At 48.2% G+C, this 23,617-nt stretch overlaps 1 protein-coding gene across 1 annotated transcript in view; it reads left to right on the forward strand.

Moving 5' to 3' along the window:
* Positions 1-237: 237 nt before the first annotated feature.
* HSD17B12 (hydroxysteroid 17-beta dehydrogenase 12) overlaps positions 238-23,617 on the forward strand; it is a 91,970-nt gene continuing 68,590 nt past the window's right edge. The window contains 2 exon segments of the mRNA XM_068398701.1: positions 238-505; positions 508-681. Of these exon segments, the coding sequence (XP_068254802.1) occupies positions 238-505; positions 508-681 (442 nt within the window).

Consider the following 23,617-nt stretch of genomic DNA (forward strand, 5'->3'; position numbering starts at 1 on the left):
CCAGGCTCGGGCTCCGGCCCCCCGCCGCCGTGGCGATCGCAGCGCTGAGCTGGGGGAGGAGGGAAACCGAGAGACCTACTCGGGTGCGAGGCGGAGCCTGAGCATTTTATGAATGGACTCATATGACGTCAGTGGAGGCGGGAAGAGAGGCCCGGTCTTTCACCAATCCTGCGAGAACCTCGGGCGGCAGAGCCAATCGAAACACGGCTGCTCGGTGACGGCCATCCTCGCCGGCCAATGGCGGCAAGAGAGTGGTGCTGACCACGTGGGGCGCAGGCCGCAAGTAGTACGGGGGCGTGTGGCTGCTCGCTCCGCGCCCCCTCCTTCTCGGCGCGACAGGAGCGTAGCGGGGCCGCGCGGCCCGAGGGCGGGCGGGGCCGGCCGCGTTGCCGGGTTACCCGGTGGCTGAGCGGCCCCTCAGCCAATCGCGGCGGAGTGGGGGCGGGCGCCGTGACGGTTGCGGGTCGGCGGTGGCCGGGAGGGCTCAGTTCGGCCGCGGCCGCCTCCGCAGCATGGTGGCTCCTGACGCGCTCCCGGCCGTCGGCCTCCTCTACTGGGTGGGCGCGCTGGGCGCTCTCTACGCGGCGGCGCTGGCCTCCTACCGCCTGCTGGCCGGCCTCCGCCTCTGGGTGCTGGGCAGCTGCGCCGCCGCCGTGGGGCCGGCGCTGGGCGCCTGGGCAGGTGAGTGTACGTCCCGGCCGGCTGCGTCGCCCCCGCGACGGCTCTTCCACCCCACACTCGGGCTGGGGCAGGGCCCACGGGGGAGCGCGACGGCGGCCTCGGCCCGGCGGGGAGGGGCGGTGGGGTACGCTCCTCCTGGGGAGCGCGGGCGGCGGGCGGGCCCTCGGAGCAACCGGGGTGGCCTGGCGGAGCGGCCGGGAGCGGCAGCCAGGTCCCCGGGCAGGCCGGCCTGGGGCAGCGGCTGAGGGGCCGGCGGGTGCTGCCGCGCCGCCGGGCGCGCGCCCTGCTCAGGCTCCCCGGGAGAGCTGCGGGGCCGGCTGGCGCCGGTCGGAGCGGGTCTGGAGGGAAAGGCTGTTGGTTGGGACGTGCGCGCGTCGGGCGGGCACGGCTTGTTGGGACTTGGGCTCGGGCGGCCGGGCCCGGGGTCCGGCGGGGAGGCGGCCGGGAGCGGTGCCGGTGCAGGCAGCAGTGCCCAGCGCGGCTGATCGGTGCGCGCCAGCCCCCTCCGTGCCGGCGCTGGTGGGTGGCTCCGCTCTCGCCGGCCTCGCGCCTCATCGCTGACGTCACGTCAGCCCCCTCCGCCGCCGCCCCCGGAGCAGCGGGCTCTCCCTGCCGGCCCCTGCGCGGGAGCGGGGACGGGCCGTGGGGCGGCGGCGGCCTCGGTACCGGGCAGCCCGTGCCTGGCCGGGCGGCGGGAGGGCGAGCGGCGCCGTCTCGGCGGGGCCGGCAGCGCCTCCGAGGGCCGCAGCGCGGCCAGCCGGTGTCTGCTGCCAGCCGCTCCGGGCGAGGGATCAGCCGCGCCAAGAACGACTTGATAGTGCGGCCGTGTGAAACTTGTGCCCGTCCCCGTTCCGCTGCAGACCCTCCCCTCCGGAATCCTGGGACGTGGCTGCCGGCAGCTCGGGGCCCTTCGGAAAAGGGCTGCGGTACGAGTGGCTGTCCCTGGTGACACGGGTGACAGTAGCGATGGCCGGGAGGGAGTGGCCACAGCATGTAACCGGCATCCCAGAAATACAGGAGCACTGTGGAAGTATAGCAGGGGATGTTACCGGGGGACTGTCAGGCTATGTTGTGCTAACTTTTCTCAGTTCTCAGATTCCTAGTCATGGGAACCATGCTGGGGAAAGACCATTTCTTCCATCTTAGACTGACACCGCTACAGCGGCTTTTAAGTAGTGATGAGGAGTTAGAAAGGACTTCTCTGCCAGTGTCACAGATCAGGCCAAGAGAATTTTCAAATCCATTCCTGCCAAAGGCAGTGGGAAGGGCAAGTCTTGTGTCTGGTTGGGAGTTGATAAGGTGGGCCATAAAAATAATGGCAAACTGTAAGAACTGTGAGTTTGAGATGAGATGATAGTTTAAAAGGCTGCAAAAGGTACTTCCTTCCCTGAAGGGGAGTAGGAGGGCATCAGGTGCTTAGGCTCTGCAGCTGCTTCTGAGTGGCAGAGCTGTAGGTACAGCAGGTGGGTTGCAGGGCTAATAAATGTGGTTCCCTATAACCTCTGCAAGAGCCGGCACAGAACTCGTATGTGAAGATGTGGTCGGGTAATTGAACGTCTGCTTGTGTGAGGCACCAGTAAACCGGCAATGCTACTGGCAGCATACGTAATCCCAGAGCATGTCATGGGTCCTGCATGCACAGGCTTGAAATGCAGCAGTAGTGCTTTGGGTAAGTTATAGCATTACGTACAAATGATGAAGGCCCATGTCTTCCTTCCAGCTAGAGAAATGGTACGCCTGTTAAAGATATGGTTGGCACAGGAGACCCAAAGTCTTTTTGACTTTCTAAGGTCGGTTTTGAATATATTACTACATTCAGTTGCCTGCTGACCTGTGGTGCATCACAGAAGCCTTGGTGGTTACTTTATCTTGTTCTGCATTGTTTCAAACATGGAAGTTTGCAGTGCTTAAGCCAAATGTCAGCAGCTGGAACCACAAACTGTGGACAACAGATCTTTCCTCAGTCACATTCTTGAACATCCTGTGAACAGAGAGCTGCGATACGCGTGTCCACTGTCACTGTTTTGTACAAGTGCAGGCAGCAGCAGGCCATTGTATAAGGCCAGTGGCTGCTCACAAAAATTATTCCTTCTCTTTGCCATGATAATGATCTTCAAGGCATGGAGGAAGAGGAGCATTGGCAGTACAGCTAAATTCCCTGTGTTCATTACTCCTGCTCTGAAGTGGAGCAGGAGGAATAACTCCTACTGTGCTGAAGCATCACAGAGGATGGAGAAATAGGATGATGGTGGCTGCTAACTTGGACCTCAGCTGTCACTGTAGAAGGACTCGTGGCCATCATCAGCTGGCTGTTGGTCATCCTCTGTGTGCTACTGGTGCAGGTGAGGTGCTCAGGTGCTGCTTTACCGGGGCAGCTGCTGCCACCTCTAGCTGAAATGAGGAGAGGTTTTCTCAGCCTGAATAGGCACTGCGGTGGTTTGCCCAGGAGTGCATTGTGGCACCAGCAATAGGCTGGGGAGGCTCTCCTGCTGGAAAGAAGGATGAAGGCACAGCTGCAGATATATTGGGTCAGCTTGAGAATTAGCAAATTACCAAGTCATACTGTGGGAAGAAGTGCATTTCCTCCTCTCCTGGTCCTTTAAAAAACAATGGGTTTGATGCTAATTAGCTGCTGTGATCACTGTGACAATGCATTCTTTCTACTGCACAACTAGAAAGCAACTTTACAAAAACTAGAAAGCCCTTACAAGCCCTTTTGTAAGGGCTTCTTAATGCCCTTTAACTCTTCTGCAACTTAACTTTCTTAACTTTCTGTCTGAAGTTGAGTTGCAAATTCTTTCCTTGTTTTCTTAGTGTGTTTTAACTCTTCTGCAACTTAACTCTTCTTATCTTTGTGTCTGAAATTGAGTTGCAAATTCTTTCCTTGTTTTCTTAGTGGGTTTTTGGTTGCATATATGTGATTGCTTCTGTCTATGCTTTGTCTAATTTGCTGGTATTTAGAAGGAGCAGATGTGAGGAGGAGGAACTACGTGGACCGGTAATGTACTCTGAGAAAATTAGGTTTGTACTACTTTTGAATAGCAGCTGTTTTGACAAAAAAGTTACTTTTTCTATGGTGATGCTTATGTGTGAAGGTCCGTATGCAGCTTTTCTGGTTTTCTCTCCCCATAACTCATCTGGCTTGATTTTAGCTACTGTGCAGTGATGGAGGTTGGGTGGATGTTGTCTCAATGTGGGATTTCTGGGTGCATCTTGAGAGAGAGTACAGTGAAAATTCCTGGGTAAGCTGCTCTGTACCTTTAGTGTGCCTCATAAATTGGTAACAGAAGATGAAGATAACAGCTCCCTTGCTCAGAAAGCCGTTTAGCTAAATAAACCCCAGACTTGACAGGAGCAGAGTGCCAAGGAGTCACTCTGAAATCACCAAGAATACAGCAAAGATGTGGCTATTCCCCTGCCTTCCTCTAGACAGGCAGATCTGTTGGCAGCACGGGTAGTTGTGATCCATAATGGTATGTCCTTAGGTTGGATGAGAGTGTCCCATTGATGGTGGTGGCAGGCAGCCACCTTGCTTCTCTGCCACTGACAGTTGGGTGTATTCTGGAGTGGGGAACTGTCTGCTGCAGTCATAGCTCCTGCTTGGCGAGTTGCCGTATCTCCTATTTTAGGAAACCACCTCTTTTTCTGGAGAAGATGAAATAGTTTTTCTGCCCCTTCCCTTTAGGAACTTGGTAAAATGAAGTCAAAGTCCTGTGGTGATTCAGACTGAGAGGGACCTCAGGAGGCCTCTAGTCCAACCTCCTGCTCAGCAGGGTCAGCTGTGAGGTCAGACCAGTTCGGTATGTGCAAATTATCAACTTTATATATTCAAAATACACTGGCACTACAAGTTGGAGTGATCTGATGCTCTGAAACTTCTGACATCTTGGTTATGCCAGATACTTAAACTTTTATTTCTTTTTTTTTCCTGGCTCAAAATCACAAATATTTTAATGAGAAATCGGGTTTTTTTTCTCAATTTGCTGTAACTGAAGTGATGTGTTAACTGGAAACAAAGTTCATTTTGCCTGTGTAATTGGCCATATGATACTCGAAGTAAAGTCCTGTTTTCTTTCAAGCCACACAGTGGCTTAGAAAAGCGTCCACTTCTCCCCCCAGTGCCTTTGATACAAGTACGGTTGAATAATCGCACATTTAGTGATTACAGAATGTCTGATAGTGATGATGCTTTCTCATGTGATGAATACAGCTGTACAGTTGTATTGGGGCCAACAAATGTTTGTGAAGATGAGCTTGCCTTAAGCTTTTTGAAGTTTATTCACTACCCTGCAAAAATAACTAAATGTGGGCAATTTGCTCTAGATTTCTTAAAAAAGAATCTGTAAGAGGCCATTAATCAGGACGGTGCTCTCAACTGCCTCTAACTTCCTGTAGTTTGGTTTTAGACAAAACCCCCTTAAACGGTTCTTTTCCTGTGTAAATGTTTAACAATAAGTTCTTCCATGAGCAGCAAAGCTGCGTGAATGCTCTCTGCCTGTTCTTGTTGGCTGCTTTTACTTAACACGGGCTACATTGTATACCGGGGTCACAAAGGGAGGCATGAAAAATGTATGTAACTGGGTACACGAGCAGTGGAGTAGAGACTTATTTGTGTCTTTACAGTTAAGTCTTTTAGAAACTAAGAATATGCAGGGTGACTCCCTGACTCTTATTGACTAGGAAGTTGGGGTAATAACAAGCTCTAAATCAGACATTAACAATAATCTTATTAGATTAATAAGATGTGATGCTTATATGAAGAGGAAGAAGTGACAAGCTGGATTTTGTGCTTGTAAATGGTTTGAGTTAGATTCCACCTATAAGATTGTGCTTCCTGTGGTCCCTGGAAACAGCATGTAATCCTGTCCTTATGAAGTTCTTGGGACAACCTTAATGAAATAAGTTGGATGATAAATGATTTTAATGACAATTTAAGGACTCCGTACAAAGGACATTCACATTGGTGCTGACTAGGTGGTAACTTGTTGATAACTTTGAGCAGCTTTCATAAGCAACATGATTTTTCAAGCTCCTTAGCGTCAAGTGAAATAGTTGTTACCTGAAGGCTTTTTTGTTTTCTGCAAGTAAGTTTCAATCCCTTTGCTCAAGTGAGTGCAATCTTGCTTTGCAGGTGTTTGGCAATGTGCAGTGATAGTTGACAGACCATGTCACAAATCGCTGTCACAGATTAAAACAGCCAACCTAGTGCAATGTGTGGTGAGGGTATAGTTAGTGGGGAAACGAAGGGAGTTTCAACCTCTCTTAGAGCTGCTCTCTCTGCAAGGTGTGAGAGTAGAGGCTCTGTGCGACTCCCTGTTTTCCCTGCACCTGAGTGCTTGGCTGGTGTGTGCGGAACTTTGAGGAGAGCTTTTATTTGTCTCTTGTTCTTTAGCAGAATCACTTATTCAGACATAACCCGGTGGATAGATGATGGTAAAGCTGTGGATGTGGTCTATCTTGATTTCAGTAAAGCGTTTGACACGGTCTCCCACAGCATCCTCGCAGCTAAACTGAGGAAGTGTGGTCTGGATGATCGGGTAGTGAGGTGGATTGTGAACTGGCTGAAGGAAAGAAGCCAGAGAGTGGTGGTCAATGGGACAGAGTCTAGTTGGAGGCCTGTGTCTAGTGGAGTCCCTCAAGGGTCGGTACTTGGACCAGTACTATTCAATATATTCATTTATGACTTGGATGAGGGAATAGAGTGCACTGTCAGCAAGTTCGCTGATGACACAAAACTGGGAGGAGTGGCTGACACACCGGAAGGCTGCGCAGCCATTCAGAGGGGCCTAGACAGGCTGGAGAGTGAGCAGGGAGAAATTTAATGAAATATAACAAGGGCAAGTGTAGAGTCCTGCATCTAGGCAAGAACAACCCCATGTATGAGAACAAGTTGGGGACAGACCTGTTAGAGAGCAGCGTAGGGGAAAGGGACCCGGGGGTCCTAGTGGACAGCAGGATGACCATGAGCCAGCAATGTGCCCTTGTGGCCAAGAAGGCCAGTGGCATCCTGGGGTGTATTAGAAGGGGTGTGGTTAGCAGGTTGAGAGAGGTTCTCCTCCCCCTCTACTCTGCCCTGGTGAGGCCGCACCTGGAATATTGTGTCCAGTTCTGGGCCCCTCAGTTCAAGAAGGACAGGGAACTGCTAGAGAGAGTCCAGCGCAGAGCCACGAAGATGATTAAGGGAGTGGAACATCTCCCTTACGAGGAGAGGCTGAGGGAGCTGGGTCTCTTTAGCTTGGAGAAGAGGAGACTGAGGGGTGACCTCATTAATGTTTATAAATATGTAAAGGGCAAGTGTCATGAGGATGGAGCCAGGCTCTTCTCAGTGACATCCATTGACAGGACAAGGGGCAATGGGTGCAAGCTGGAACACAGGAGGTTCCACATAAATATGAGGAAAAACTTCTTTACGGTGAGGGCAACCGAACACTGGAACAGGCTGCCCAGAGAGGTTATGGAGTCTCCTTCTCTGGAGAGATTCAAAACCCGCCTGGACGCGTTCCTGTGTGATATGATCTAGGTAATCCTGCTTCGGCAGGGGGATTGGACTAGATGATCTTTCAAGGTCCCTTCGAATCCCTAACATTCTGTGATTCTGTGATCTTCAGCACTTAGCATCTGTGGCAGGGGTTTTCTGGTCTTGTTCTCAATTCTGAGCACTACACAAACACTTCTGCCCTTGTATGAAATAAAGCATGGCGCTCATCAACCCAAAAATTAATGTTAAGAACATGTGAAAATATGCCAGCTTGCTTATAACTTTTGATCATGACAGCTCAAGTCAAACTTGCAGGCTGAACTTGGAGCATGTATTGTTTTCTTGTATGGCTATTTGCAAAGTGCTTCTGAAGAGTTACTGCACTGAGATGTGGCTCTGGGAACGATCTGGTGCAAGTGTCCTAGTCCTGTCTAAACTTCCCAGAAGTGCTGTGCTCCAGTGTGTATGGCTTTTTGTTTTCCCATTTACCATGTAAGTTTTCCCAGCATCCATCCTAATTTTTCTCCGGTAAAAAAATTAGCTGTCTTCCATTAGTCATCAATCCTACTCAGAGCTTGTAATTTACAAGGCTTCTGTCAGTGTCTCCCTCCAGCCTGCTCTTTGTTGGACTGAGCAAGCGCTGCTCTTCCAGAGCAACCCAGGAGAGGTGGGATCTCTGAGCCTGTTGCTCTAGGCTCAGCAGCTTGCACTGCACAGTACTTCAGTGAGCTGCAACTCCTTTTGAGACATTGCAGCTCTTAGTGAGTCGGGGAGGTTCTCTAGTATTTTTTAACTGGGCTACTGCTACTAACATATCCTATAATCAGTTTTGCTTCCTAAACAATATAAAGGAGTGAACCATATTCTACTCTGTCTTCTACAATTTCTGCTTCTTGATTGCTTCTTTTAGGTGTTCTCCTTTGCACGTGATGTTACTGTTTAAAATGTCTGCTTAGTAGGATTGCTCAACACTTGTTAAGTGCTCCTTCTTGTACTCTCTGGTCAGAAGAGGAGAAGGAGAGCAAATGCTTAGAGCCCAAAAGTCCAGAGTCCCATCTCTGGTTCTGCTGCGTCCCTGCTGGTGGGCTTCAGCCCTTCTGGCTTGTGTCAGAACCTGTTGAGACTAAATGTGTGTGTAGGCACCACCAACCTCAGCATCAGCCACCACCAACCTCAGCATCAGCCGGGCTCATAATCTCTAGTTCTAGAGTTTGATTTGGTGTGAACACTTCAGTTCTCCTGTTTTTTTGAGAGATGCTTTTCATTTTTCAAGTGAAATTCTGGGTGGAAGTGTTCAGTAACACAGAGCTAATGTCATTGGGGAACTTGAATCAGAATGTGAACAGGCTTTGCCATGTTTAACTGCAGGAACAGAGGTGCATGTGAAGAAGAGTTAAATGCTGTAGTGTGGTCTCTCCACCTCTAAAAGAAAGCTAATGGTGAGTAGAGGACAGATTCTGTTTGTATTAAGGTGGAAGGAATACCCATCTCTGAAAAACAGCCTGAGAGGGAAACGCTTGAAAAGTTATTAGCCCAGGGGATGAATAGCTATTATTTTAAGCTAGCTCATTCTCTGAACCTTCTGGGTATTTTAAAGTAGGAATACTTGTAATGGAAACCTGTTAGTTAAAACTAGGGAATTTATGCAAGGACGCAGGCTAGAGTAGTACCTTGCTCCAGTTTCTTTACATCGCTTTTTGGCCAGTATAGTTCCCTCCCATTTGGGCAGGTTACCTGTGACAGGGCCTGGTGAAAACAAGGAGGGGCCTTGTGTAGGCGTGAGAAGCACAGAAGTGTCTCCAGCAAAGTAGTTGAACTGGAACGGTGCCGGGTGTTAGAGCCAGTTGGGTAAATGCAGTCCTGTGTAAGGAACAAGTGAGCTGGCAGGAGGTCCTGAGGGTGTGAGGGCAGAGCTGAGGGTGGGGTTTGGGGAAAACTGCAGTAGTTTACCACCTGGGAGTTACGTTTTGATAGGTGGGTGAAACATGTTGTTGGTCTTATGAGTATTTTTCATTCCTAATCCATAGGGTTGGGATGACCATCTCTGATATAGAAGGGATGATAGTAAGGAAATATCGTTCCTAATTATTCTAACAGAAATGCCAGATTTGATTCTTTAGGCCTGTATACGAACACAAATGTGGGATAAACAGTGTAGCTAGTGGTAAAGCATCTCATGTTGTGTTGGGCTGTCATGGTTTAATCGCTTGCCTAATTAGATTTAGGGTTGCTGCTTGTAACTTCAGATGACTTCTGTTGCTCACTTATTGATAGACTTTAGGAAACCTAGCTTTGTAGAGTAAAGCAAAACACGTTCCAGATGTTAATATCTGAAAATGCTAGAATTAGAGCTATTTGACTTCCTTTCCCTGTAGTACATTTAATTGCACAAAAGGATTCTACCTTAAATCTGCTATTTTTTGACTCCTGATTATTTAACCTTAATGTAGTATTTTTTTTCAAATCTGTGCAACTTCCCAGATTCCTGGAGTTGAAGTCTAGAGCAGTACACCATCACCCACTGGCTGAGTCATTAGCAGAGCTGAAATTCTGATCCACAACGTAAGCTTCTCCAGCTACCACTGGAAAAGAGCTATATGCAAAATCTCCTACTGAGCTTTTAATTTAGTCCCCTGCCCTCAGCAACAGATGGTGACACCTAAAATCCTGGGATTTGTTTGTAGGTTTTGAAAGAAACCTCTTGTGTAGCAGTTCTTAAAACTGGAGATGAGATGTCCAGAAGCTGAGCCTCAGGGAAAGCGGTGCCTATCTCTGTTTCTTGTACTTCTTTTTCCATTTTTATGTCACCCTCCTTGCTTCTTTCTCTCCTGAGGGTTCCCTCTTGTGTTTCTCTCATGACTCAGTTGCTTGTCCCAAAGAGGGTGGGAGATAGCTGTGTGGCTCAGGTCGAGGCACGATCTATGTGTGTGCAGTACTTACTGTCTAGTTGACTGTACAGGATTTGGTTTTGTTTGCTTGGGTGTTTTTTCTTCTGTGTTTTCTACCTCCTACTTATTTTCTCCTCTTAAGTAATTGTAAGCCATGGTGTCCTAGGAGGGTGTTTTACATCAGGCATGCCAGTACATGAGGGTCGGCTGTGCTTCCACTTCTTGAGGAGCTCTACAGTTACTGGATGAGGAAGAGCAGGGGTGAGGAGCTCAGCTCTAGGGACGTTAATCACAAAGATTTTCCAGAGGATTTTCATGTATGCTAGAAGACTACCTCTGCTCTGCAGAGGGATCTGGACAGGCTGGATTGATGAGCTGAGGCCAACTGTATGAGGTTCAACAAGGCAAAGTCTCTGGTCCTTGTGGGGATCTGTTCCTTGTCCCCTTTTTTTTTTCGGCATTGTCTCAGAAACTGTCCTATCCCACGTGTTCAGACGCCATCTTCTGGGGTAAAGGACTACCTGACCTTGACGACATTTTCTGAGGCAAGAAGTTAGATGCCGAACGCCCTGCAGCCCTCCATCCCCTCTGAGAGACCCATCTGGGACATCGGGCGACAGCCTGGCAATGGGCCAATCCTATGGCGCGGGAACTGGACATGTCACGCCGTCAGGACTGTGAGTGGTGCAAACTGTGACTGGCGGCTCCATGTCAGCATGACTCTGCAAAAATTCTCTATAAAAGAGGCCGTTTTGCCCCATCACGCGCGCGCCCACCCCCGACTGCCGGGAATCAACAGAGGACCCACAGGACGCTGCGGGATCCAGGGTGGTGACTATCTTTTCCCTCTCAACTGATCTCTTTTCCTCTCTTCCTTTTACTTACTTCTCTCTCTCTCCCTTCCTTGTTCACTAAGTTGCCTCATTGTTGGACTTAATAAAGTCAAGGTTAAGTTTATTGATACCGTGCCTCGGTTGTGCTTTGTCCAAACTCAAGGATCACGAATCTATTTTATCTTTGGTCAGGATTTTGGGGGTGCTTTACCTGCAGGCAGGTAAAGCATACCGGGTGATTAATCAGGCAGGTCCCACGTGGACTGACTGCAGTTGAATCAGGTGGGTCCCACGTGGACTGACTGCATTGACTGGGCAGGTCCCTCTCGGGACTGACTGCATTTAGTTTTTAGATTTACTAATAAGGCAGATACGAGCTTAATCCGGAACCTGACAGTCCTGCACTTGGATCACAACAACCTCATGCAACGCTACAGGCTTGGGGAAGAGTGGCTGGAAAGCTGCCTGGTAGAAAAGGACCTGGAGGTGTTGGTTGATGGCTGGCTGAATATGAGCCAGCAGCATGCCTAGGTGGCCAAGAAGGCCAACAGTATCCTGGCTTGTATCAGAAATAGCATGGCCAGCAAGACAAGGGAAGTGATTGTCCCCCTGTACTTGGCACAGGTGAGGCCGCATCTTGAATCCTGTGTTCAGTTTTGGATCCCTCACTACAAGAAAGACATTGAGGTGCTGGAGCGAGTCCAGAGGAGGGCAATGAAGCTGGTGAAGGCTCTAGAGTGCATGTCTTACGGAGGAGCAGCTGAGGGAACTGAGGTTGTTTAGTCTGGAGAAAAGGAGGCTCGGGGGAGACCTTATCACTCTCCACAACTACCTGAGAGGAGATTGTAGCGAGGTGGGTGTTAGTCTCTTCTCCCAGGTTACAAGCGAGAAGACAAGAGGGAACAGCCTCAAATTGTGCCAGAGGAGGTTTAGATTGGATGTCAGGAAAAATTTCTTCAGCAAACGGGTTGTCAAGCATTGGAACAGTCACCATCCATGGAAGTATTTCAAAGACACGTAGATGTGGTGCTTAGAGACATGGTTTAGTGGTGGACTTGTCTGTGCTAGGTTGATGGTTGGACTTGATCTTAAAGGTCTTTTTCCAACGAAAACTGTTTTATGATTCTACCACTGAAGCAGAAAGGGAGGAAAAACTGTAATGAGAGAAGGGCAATGGGAGGTGTGGGATAAGCTCAATGGGGCAAAGGTTTTTGTTGTTAAGGGGAAGAAACTTGTGCAGGGTTGTTGCGCAGAGACTAATCTCCTTCTGGACTAGTCTCCGGAGTCTGATCTCCTTCCAAAGTCTCTAGTCACTACTTTTAGATGCAGAGGTTTGCAGGGTGTGCAAGGGTGTGTGTAGGTATGGAAAGTAGAAGGCGGAAAACTATCTACACTGTGACTGCTGCTACCCAACCAACACTTGCTGCTCTTCTCCATACTCTGCTTCACCACTGGATCCTTGTTCCAACAAGTCCTGGTTTCATGTTCCTTGTCTGTGTCCAGCCAATCTATTCCTCCAAAGCTCTTCCCTTTTATGTCTTCTGAAGCCTCTGGTTGACCAGTTTCCGATGGGCTTTGGCCCCTCTGCTTCCTTCCCTGGGATTCGTATCCTGCCAGCGAAGGCATTTGATCTATAAACTTGTTACTTGCTCATAGTTTTCACAAATATTTTTTTTCTTGAGGAGGTGTATATGCTGAGTATTCCTGGTGTCTGAGTCCCACCTGCCACAGGAGCTTTCCATCTCCAGAGCGTGACTGAGTAGAGGTGATTCAGCACAGCTCACGAGTCAGATCTCTTAACAGGAGGGAGAAGCAACAGCCGACCAGGAGAAGGATAGGGCATAAAGGATAGCTGCACTGCTGGAAGAAGGTGCTACCCTCTCAGTAATTGAACAAGGGTTTCTTGGTGTTTGTTCCTGCCCTCAGATGTCCTGCATGTCCAACCCAGTGTTTGTTTGGCATGGCAGAAAGGGTTGTGTGTTCTGATCAACTTAACGGTTGTGCTTAAAGGCAAGTTACCTGTCTGATACAAACTCTGCCTCAGCCTCTTTGTCCCGGTAGTTCCAATTCTGTCTTCAGATCTATGTCAAAACTTTTGGGGCTCCGCAGCTTTGTGTTGCTTCCTAGATTCTGATCTAAGATTCTCCATTTGCTGGACTGGTTCTTCACCTTTACTATTTTTTGCCAATTCTAGTCATGGTCTGTGTGTTCACTCCAACCTCCAAGGCCTCTTTCATGTTCCTTTGCACTGGAATCAGTTTACTGCCTCTCTCAAATGTTGTCAGCTTATAAATGAGATATCGTCAGTCACAAGAAGACTGAGTGCATGGTTTTCCATCATGGCTTTCTGATATAATTGTTTGGCGTGCGGAGAGAAAAAGGTAGACAGAGAGCTCTTCTGCTTTTCTCCTCCTTGTGCTGGCACTGGTGTTTGTCTTGTTCTGCGATGATCTGGTTAAGGAGTCTGCCCTGCAGAAGATTGATCACTTTGGCTATTTATGCTCCTTAGTCTGCTTTGCTGTGGCTCAAATGAATTCCAGTGCCGGTACAATAGAAGAGAGACTCAGCAGTATCATAAAACTGTATGTTGAGGATACGCTTAAGCCCAGTGGTCAGCTTGAGTTGCTCCAGGACCAGACTGCTGCCAAAGGAATTGCTTCTGCCCTAGTCGCTGGCTGGGACCTCTCACTGCGTCCCTTATGTTTTCTGTAGTCGATGTGTGGTGGTGTGAGTGAGGTCTGCTTGCTAGCATGGCTGACAACTAGCTCTGCAAGAAAGACCGGCTGAGGGGTTAGCTGGATCAGCTGGCTGATTTGCCTGAAAAGCAATTGGTGGACAGATCCTGGGGAAGCAGGTAGGAATGAATGGTTGGGTGATACCCTGCAGCTACACTGGCTTAAACTGAGCCTAAAACTGCAGGAGGAGCTTGTTGTCACTTCTGTTGCTTGGCCCGATCTTGATGGGCTATTCCAAAGTCTTGTTTTGCTCGGTTTTGTGTGGGTCAAGGTGGGTGGCATGTACGCAATCCTCTTGTGGGTATGTTGAGAGGCTTGTTGTGAGTTGCAGAGTACAGTTTTGGAGATCCTTGCTAACAAGTTCTAAGAAGCTCCTTTTCAAACACTAGGTTAATGGTCTTGTATTGATTTGCTCATTATGGAATTAATTTTAAGTAAACTTCAAGCCACTGCTTACACAGTAGTTTTAGTACTCTGTTCTTTCTGTGGAAACTTATCCTTAGGGACGAACCAGTTGTATTTGGCTATATTTAAAACTAATTCTAGGAACTGAAATCTTTATGTTTTACAGTGTTTGAAAATGTGAGGGGTGTGGGAAATCTGTTGATCCAGAAGTCATGTTGACTAAACTTTCTTGGCTTACAAAGAAAGAGGTGGATTTTAAAGCTGCGAGCTATGCAGAATTGTGGTAGGATCTCATCCCAGCTGGATTCCTCACTTCTGCACAGTCGCTGGTTGTGGTTAAAATCAAAGCCTAGAAGTTCTGATATGAAACATTGCCTTGCCAATATATGAAAATAATGCATTTGTTCAGAGAAATAGTGTGACGTACCAGTATAGACTAGCTTGTTTCAGTCACCTTTAGTAAGCTTTGGATTGAAACCATGTCTCTCATAAACTAACCTAGAATTTGTCCCCTTGCAGGTTTGCTTTTTTTTTTTTTTTTTTGCCTCTCAAACTTACTTGTGGCACAAATTGTGTACTTATAGAGGAAGTAGATCTGAGTAAGAATATATTTTATAAGTGTATATTCCTTTAAAATAGACTTTTCTGTAGAAGTTTATTTATATTTTCATTTTTAAAGGCTTACTTTTGGGGAAATTAGTATTATGACGTGCATCTAAGCAAGGGATGCTGATCGTAACCTTCAATGTTCAGTCCTGTCCTGCATGTAGTCTCACTAGTGGTGGATTTTCTGCAGTCTGAATTTTTGCCCTTATTCCTAAATCTTGTGGGTGTGTGGGGGTTTTTTTTTTTCCCTTAAGGTGTCTTGGTAACTTTAATGCAAACTACTTCCACAATGGCCATTTTTAGTGTGAATAATGTTCCTAAATTCAGTAGTGCATTAGTTTGCAGGTGGGGTGGGCTGCTCTGCCTCTGACAGTGACCTGACCACACTGTGCTGTGCCCCAGTTGGCCTGTATTCAGAGTGCTGATGTCCATGTACGTGTCCTGTTGCTTTTGGGACAGCAGTATCTTGGTGAGGTGGCACTGGCTGGCTGACCATGTTGTAGGAACGATTTGTGGGACTTGAAGGAGAGCAGCAGAAAACAGAATTGTTGGAACAGTTCCCACTGTCGATGGGGGAGCTTTATACTGTTTTGAGGGGGTCTCTTGACAGAGAGGCTAGCAAGACCTGGGGATAATAAAGCTGTTTTGACAGGCTGATTCTTCTGGCCAGTGGACTAAAGGTACCAAGATCAGTCTATGCTGAGGTGGTAAGAGCAACCTTCTTTGCTCTTCCTAGTGTCTGACTTCTAAAGGAGGGTTTTCTCTTGGACCGGAAAGAGAAGTCCAATTCTCACTCAGGGAGGAGTGGGGGGAGCACTACTGGAAACCTTTTCTGTTGTTTGTTCCTCTATCGGAAGCTGTAAATCTTTCTAAATCAAAAAGTCCTTGAGAAGTTGGGACAGGAGAGCTGCAAGGATGGGATATCCAAAAAAAGGGGAGAGCAGCAAATAGAGAGGGATGGGGCAGGAGGTTCATGAAGTCAAACATGGAGCCAGAGGGGTACTGCTATTGGAGCTATTGTGGGTGCTGCTTTCCAGAGCATCCAGGCAGTTGGTGGATGCTGTTCTCCCTTTATAGCATTACATCTCTGGACAAAGGGTGTTGCTGGAAATTCCTCTGAGCTTCCTTTTTTCTGAGCCATGGCTGGTCAGCTTGCCTGGGACGAACTGAAGAGTCCTGTCACCACTTACTTGAGTGGAGGACTCTAAATGAAAAGGGCATTGGGGAGATTGCAGTGAAGATGTTGAAAGGAGGTTGTGGTGGAGCTTGATGAGGGGGTGCTGCATTCTTGGCGTGAGTATCCATGGACGTCTCCACCTCGCCAGGAACAGGGTACGTGTTGAGGATGTGGTGAATAGTGCTGTGTCTGTGCCTGTGCTCCCTGACGGAGCCAGGGCTCAGTGGGACCTGAAATTCATGTGGACTGAGGGCTAACCCAGGGGTCCTCCCCTCTGCCGGGGGTGTGCACCCTGCTTCATTGGGTGTGGGACAGGGAGCATGTAGGGCTGTTGGCATCAAGTCAGGGGTGAATGCTGTCCTGGATCCTCTGTGAAAGCCACCTGGGGACACTTGTGGGGCAGGGTGGCGAGGTGCAGGAAGCACTCTCAGTTGTGTCACTTTTTCTGTCTGCCGCTGCCCCTGAGCGTGCTGTGGGCTGGGCTGTGAGGAGGGTGCCAGTGGCCCTGAGCTGGTCCTGCTGGAAGCCAGGCTCCCTGAACGTGCCAGCTACTGGCCTGGAGTGGGGCTCCAGCATCTCGGTAATGCGCACTGTTGGTGTGAGAATATTGATCGCGTTGTGTGCCGTGCGGTGGGCACACTGGGGTGAATGTGTAAGGACAACAGGTGCTCCCGGCACCTGTCGAACCCCGGGCCTTGAGTGAGACTCGCACGCTGAGCTGCTGCTGCCCTGGGGCTGCCGCTTTCCCGGCCGAGCGGCACCGCCGGCCCCGCCTGCGCTCGGGCCCGCCTGCTCCCCCAGCGCAGCGCCCGCGGGCCGGGGCGGCGCGTCACGCGTGGGTGCGGGGAATGGCCGCGCACCCCCCGCCGGCGGGGCCGCGGCTGCCGGCCTCTCCCTGCGCGTGCGCCCCCTTCCCGCCGCGGCGCCGCAGCGCCCCCTGCCGGCCCCGTCCGGCGGCGGGCAAGGGGAGTGTGCGGGTGGCCGGTGCCGCCGCCCCGAGCCGGTGCCGCCGCCCCGCCGCGCCGCTCGGCGGGAGCCGGCCTCGCTCCCTGCCGGCTTCAGTGGGCGGCGGGGGAAGCCCGTCCTGCTCCCGGGGGATCCGCTCCCCGCGGGTGAAGGCTAAGGCCGCCCCCGCGAAGGGTTAACGCCGCCTCACCTCACCCGCCCCGGCTGCGCCGGGAGGGAGGGAGTGCCGTCACTGCGGCGGCTCCCGTGCCCGTTACCGAACCGGTGACATAACGCGCTCCCTTCGCTTCGCTTACGAAACGCCCGGGGCCAGCGCTGGGGAAGGTTCGCAGACCCTGCGGGGACGTGGTGGGCCCCTTCTGAGCCCGGCCAGGGTGCGCCTGGCTTCCCCCTTCCGGGTTCCCGTTACTCCCAGGGTGCGGGGTGCCCTCGCTCTCGGCCCATCCGCCCCCAGGGGCTGCGGGCTCTCCCGTCCGTGAGGCGGCGTTCTTCTTCCGCAGTTCCGATAGCGGTTCGCAGCGAGCCGTGAATGGCCGGTGCCCGCCGTTGTGAATCGGGAGGGACGCCATTCATCGCCGGGTCTTTGCCGCCGTGGGACGGTGCCTGGATGTGACCGAGCCGGGGAGGGGGGTCCGCGGCCGCCTCGCGTGACGGGGACACTGGCTGGTCCACGTGGGGCCGGGGGCCACCGAACGCCGCCTGCGCCAGCCCGTGTGGTGCCCACAGGCGCTTCCTCTGCCTCCCTGCTCTGCCAGGGAGGAGAAAGTGCATCGAATCAGTTGCAGCTGGAACACTTAGGGAGGCTTGATGTGAGCCTCGTTTCCATAGGAAAACCTGGGGTGTTTTCCACAGGGAAAAATACCGCAACTTTTTGAGGGCTCAGAGCAAAATATAGACAGCATCAGTGGCTGTTTCTTTATTTAGAAATGGGAAGGGAAAGGCAGTGTTGCCCGAGGTTTTCCTTCAGTCTCTAATGCAAACACCTATTGCAAAACAGTGGTAATACAAATGAAACAGTCAAGGGTTTCTAAATCACTTTAACGTAAGAGTCTCCCTAATGCTTGATGATAATTTATCGAGGGTGTTTCTCATGAGACAACTGTAACCTTCCAAATTGATTAACTTGGGCGTGTTAACATCATTCATCCCCCCCTGCCCCTGATGGATGGAAATACTCAATTAAAGCAAATGTAATTAAGAGTGTGGGATGGAAGGGACCTGTGTGGAGCAATAATTAACAAATATTCTCATTTCAGCTAAAGCAATATATGTATATTTTAGAACCAAAAAATACAGAATAGTCTTCAGATTAGATTGGTTTCTAGCACTGCGTTGTTGTCTTTCAGCTCTAAGCGACCCCCTTTTTTATGAATGGTAGGTTTTGCTCAATTGAAGAGACTAGCCTGTTCCCTGTTCCTTCCCAAAGTCTGTGGGCTAGAGGGTGCTGCTGAGCACTTGAGTAATTTTTCTGACAATGCAGAGAAGAAAGACTCTTTCGAAAGGTGTGGTTTGAGCTTGTTTAAGCTTCTGTTCGAGAACTGCAGTGCACAAAAGCAAGATAATCAGATGACTTCTAATTTAAACAAATTTACTCTTGTGTTATCAGTTTCTAGTGCATAGGCTAGAATGTAACATGCAGACTTCAAACAAAATATTGCAGAGTACCTCACTTGTAGGCAGGGTATCTTTTCAAGACTTTGTCTTTTTTTGTATGAACCATCTATTTGAATAGATTGCTCCTCATCATAGTTAGGTAACTTCCAAAGACTCTAGAAATTTAAATTCTTGTGCTGCTTCTCTACGGTTTTAAGAGTAGCCTGCATAACATCTCGGCAGCTGAATAAAGACTTGCCAGCTACATCAGCTTTTATCTGTGCTTGTCTTTGCATCTTTTTAATAGCACACTATCTCCTAAATATACTACTAAAGCCATCTTTGTCTCTGACAATGCATGAGAAGCTATTTCCGGTACAACTGAGAGGGCTCTGCTTTTAACAGAAATAATGGTCTTATTTCAAGTGAGAGGTTAAAAAAGGTTTAGAGCCATTCCTAGCATGGCATAAACATGCTCACCAGCTTCTTGTGGATCTTGGAGTGCAGGCAATCATGCTTGAACCTGTGAGAGGGGACACCCTGAGGGGTGTTTTCTTCTCTCCCTAGAAGTGCTACTTTAGCAGTTGGTTCGAGCAAGACTGCACAGATACTTCATTTCAAACTAGCGAGGGGGAAGGGAGGAAGAGTCATATTTGATGTTGTTTTGTGTCTTGGGTAGCAACAGGCAGCTTAAATGGTCTAGTCCACCTCTTTTTGTGCTTGGGAACTGAAGATTTGGGTGACCTGAAATTTTGAATCTTTCCATTTGGTGGGAATAGAAGTGTAACCTTTTACTAGAAGAATGCAACAATATCTCTAAACAAGAAAAGTATCGTTTTCTCACCTAATGTGTACTACTTTAAGAAGCCATCTGGGCTAATTAGTGTTCTAAACCCTTCAATTTTATTACCTAATTTAAATGCTGGAGACTTTCACCTGTAGTGGTCACATTAGTTTCAGTCCACATTTATTCTAGATAAGCTGCACATGGATGTAACAAGGATGTGATTAAATTGACTCGCTCACTTAAAATTGTGAGTGTCCTGCAGTCCTGTAGTTCTGCAGCCTCACGTGAGAAGTGGTGGGCTGAGTGAGTGGGAGCAGCTCTTTCGGGCTCTCATGACACTGGTGAATGTTTCTCACTTCTATGTCTAACATGACACACCTTATGTTGCTGCTGTGCTCTTCCTTCATCTCAATAAAACCACCAGGAGCTGGCCCGGTCTCCTGGCTTGTCATGGCTCCTGTGGCGCAGGAGTGAAGCAGACATACGCTTGTGCTCTTGCTTCTTACTGTTGTATATATGTTAAAGGGCCTGAGCTTGCTTTCCACAGTTGTCATCCTCCTGCCGCCTTCACAAGGCCTTGTAAAATTCCCCATGTGACACTACCCATCCTGCTGTTTGGGCCTTCAGGTATGGAAAACTCCGGTCTTGCAAACTGGTCTGCTTTTGAGCAGGTGTACAATGGTTTGGGCATGAGTCTTGTTGCTACTTCAGCTGTTCTGCAGAATCCTTATTTTCATATCTCTGTGTCCCTAGAGCAAATGCTAACTTCTCAGCGTACAGCTTGTTTTAATGTTGCTTCTAGCCAAAAAGAATAAAATATCACTGGGTGTCTTCCTGCCTCAATTTCTGTTCTACTTCTGAGCAGTCAGGATCTCTAAGAGTTTAATTCCCTGTTCTGTATATAGCTTCTGAATGAAATCTCTCCCAAGTCTTGCTGCTTTGCAGCCGGATTCCTTTTTCCCCAGATAGTTTGCGGATGTTACAAATTCTACCTATGTCGGCTTCCCCACGCTTGTGTTGGAGGGGGAGGAAGTAAATATATTGTGTGGGTGGTGGGGAGGCAGAATTTGTCTGCTTCAAACAAGTACTAAATAGTTGTCAAGCTTTTCTACTTCTGTCTTTCTTCTGTGGTATGTGACATGATGAGAACTCATGAAGAAGGGAAGATCTTGGAAATACCCTGAAACAAAGCAAGTGCTTCTGCTGTGCTCAGATCCGTCTTTACACCTGCCCTCTCCTGGTCTGTTATGCACTGTAGGAGCTGAGGTGTAAAGCTAACTGCAGGCTGTGCAAACCAGCCTGTGAAGTAAGATGTGAATTGACTTGTGCTCAAGTTGGTTTTTGTTTTATGGCTGCTTAAAAAAAAATAATCTAAGCCCGGAACATAATCAGGAGGTTAACGTAGAGTTTAAATAGATCATGAGAGCAAAGGTTTGGAAATAAAAAAACAACAAAACCCAAGCCAAATGTGAGTTGTTATACATGCATGATACATGCAGGCAATTCCTCCTGAGCCCTAAATGCTGGCCATGAGTGATAAATGGATGGTCTGAAGTAGTAGGTAAGACCTGCTATATATACCCTGCATGTGTTAAGCACAGGAATCAAACTCTGCATGGCAGCAGATTGGGCTCATGTATTAATATATTGTGTCCATGGCCACTCATTCAAAACAGTAAGTGTATTTTTTTTATGGTCCTTGCATGTCTTCCTCCCCTATAGGCCTCTGGAGATCAGAAGTCAAACAAAAGTAATGTCTTGGGTAGTTCTGACTTCAGGAATACCTCTGTTATTTTGAGGGAGAGGGTAGGTGGAATTTGAATTTATAAGGGGTTGGTGGAAAACTTAACAGTAAGCTTGAATCTGTTACATGGAGGTCCCCATGGCTATTGCAAAACCTAAAGGGTCCACAGATCCAAAGGGCTGAAAAATCCCTATTGTGTTTTAAAAATAATTTTAAAAAGCCCTAGCATCTCTGGAACTCTTCTCGTTTTTAGAATTTTTAGCTGTTGAAACAGTCACATAGCATAAATTTGTCTTAACAATTGTCAGTTATACACAAGAACTTCTTACAAGATCTCCAATAATGGAAATAGCTTTGGGAAGGATTAGATATTGTATTAGCTTTGTGGGCTATTCAGCGTCTTCACAGAAATTCAAGCTGCTTCATATTCCAATAGAAAATCAAGAGGTCAGAAAATCCTTGTACAGTGTTGTGTAACTTTCTGGTCATATACAGTGCAGGGCAGATGTATTTGCTGATGGATGTAAATATACACTTTTTCTCTTTGTTTGTAAAATCTGACTCTTTCTTGGAAGATACAACTTTTAAAAGGGTGACTTCTGCAGGTAATGTGCTGGTGCAAAGAATGGGAAGGTGACAATGCAGGGTTTTTAGGTATCTTGTAACACATTTTAATATGGCTTGGGCTCTTAAACGAAAGGTTTTGGGAGAGCCCTTGCAGCTATTGCATCAGTTGCCAAAAATATCTTTACTGCATAAGGCAGCCTGTCTGCAGTGTGGATAGGCTTGAGAAATTAGTGCTTCTCAGTTAAGCAGGTTTTTAGTCTAAATTTTGAGGCACAATGAAGTATAAGGTTTTATTTTCTTTCTCTGGGGGTGGGGTGAGTTTGAAAATAGCAGTGTCCACAGTTCTGTCTGCAGCATGGTTCTAAAAATACATTTTTAAGCTTACTGAAGTTACAATTTAAAGACATTGATAAATATGTTCCTATATTGTAATTGTCTGGGGAAGGGAAGGAAAAAAATTGCTTTGTGCAGCATGAGGTAGTCTGCTATTCTCATCAATCACTTAAAATTTAGGGTTGTTTATTTTTTTTAAATTGCAGTTATACAATGCAAGCAAAATATAATGCTAACCTCAATTCTTATTTAAAAAAACCCCACAAAACCCAAATCCCTTCTCTTGAAAATAGAAGGTATGTTCTACCGTGTTTTTTTCCTTCTCTTATTCTGAAATCTTAGTGAAGATGTACCAGCAAGGGAGTGTGTTTGTATTCCAGTGGTGTTGCTGAACCAGACAGGTCTGCAGCACAGCATTTTATTTTTAGACTCTAGGTTGCCATTTTTATCCTGTAAAAAATATTCATCAGTGTCTGGGTGACAGGCCATCAGTTTTTATAAATGTGTCAGACCACGTTTTTTTTCCACCTCTCTCTCCCCTTCTCCTTTCATGTCCTGCTGTATACATTTCTTTTTTGGGGGAAAGAGAGAGGGGGAACAAGGGTGCAGTTTTAATTCATGCGTTAGACTTTTCAATTCACAGATCTTTAGCGTCACACAGTTCATTCATCTTCTGTACTCGGCTGCTTACGCAGCTTTGCTTATTGTCTGCAATGGGTGAACTGTTCTGATGCACAGAGCTGAAGGCATGGGAAGGGGCGAAACGGGTTTGCTGCTGGACTGATTGCCTCAGCTGCCCTCTCTCTCTGCCTGCCCCCAAAATACCCTGATGTGGCAGTGCTATTGAGAAATAGTTTCGTGTATGGTTTCAGGGTACTTGTCAGGTACAAAATTACTTTCTGGAGAAGCTTTTGAAGATCTCTTTGCAATGAATTTATATAGGTCAGCTGCCTCCTAAAAATAGGAGTGAGGAGATCTCTTCTGGTCTGGGATATTGAGAAGTGGCTAGTGCATGGCAGCAGGGGCTCCAAGCAAAGCGGTTTTAGGATGGTGAGGCAGTAACTCACTAAGTGTCAATCTATAGCACAAATATCTCTTCTTGGCAGGAGTGCCACATGTTACAGTTGCTTTCTAGGGTGCTGGACTTCTGAACCTCCGCAGTGCAGCTGCCTCATATATGTGTGGAAGGCCTGAGGCTCTCATGAAGAGTTACTCCTTGAGTCCTTGAAGAGCCATCTAGGTTGGCAGGGAACCCAGCATGGACTGCTATCACCAGACCAGTTGGTACTGCTGCTGGCCCCTTCCTTTTTCACCTGAACCTAAACATGGGGACCTTGCTGTAGCAGTGATAGGAGTTTGCTTTTGAGTGACTCTTAGCTGCTTTTGCTGTTGTTCGGGAAGAGCTGTTGCTTGTGAGAGGTGGCAACCAGGAGCAGATTGCTGCTGGAGCTGAGTTAGCTCACGGCCCAAGGGTGACCCGCCTAGGAGGGTGATGGGTCATGTAAGGGTCTAGTTGCAGTCTAGCTGTGTACTTAGGTTTTACCTGGGTGATAGGAGACGTAGCATCTGAAATGCTAAAAGAGGACTGAGAGAAAAAAGTGACAGTGGTGCAAATACTCTATCAGTAGTTGAAGTTCTGAGTCAGCTCTGCCCTGATTAGTTTTGATTTATTTATAATTTTAAAAACTTTTGATGACTTGGGAGTGCTAGTTCCCAAGATGGCTTGTTGGGGCAAGGCCATACGTAAATGTTACAGGTAATGGTAGGTATTCACAAATGTAAGAGCAATAAAATGATTAGGATGGTTAGTTACTGTTACTTTCA

This window comes from Nyctibius grandis, chromosome 4 (assembly GCF_013368605.1).
Source record: "Nyctibius grandis isolate bNycGra1 chromosome 4, bNycGra1.pri, whole genome shotgun sequence".
Taxonomy (NCBI): Eukaryota; Metazoa; Chordata; class Aves; order Nyctibiiformes; family Nyctibiidae; genus Nyctibius; species Nyctibius grandis.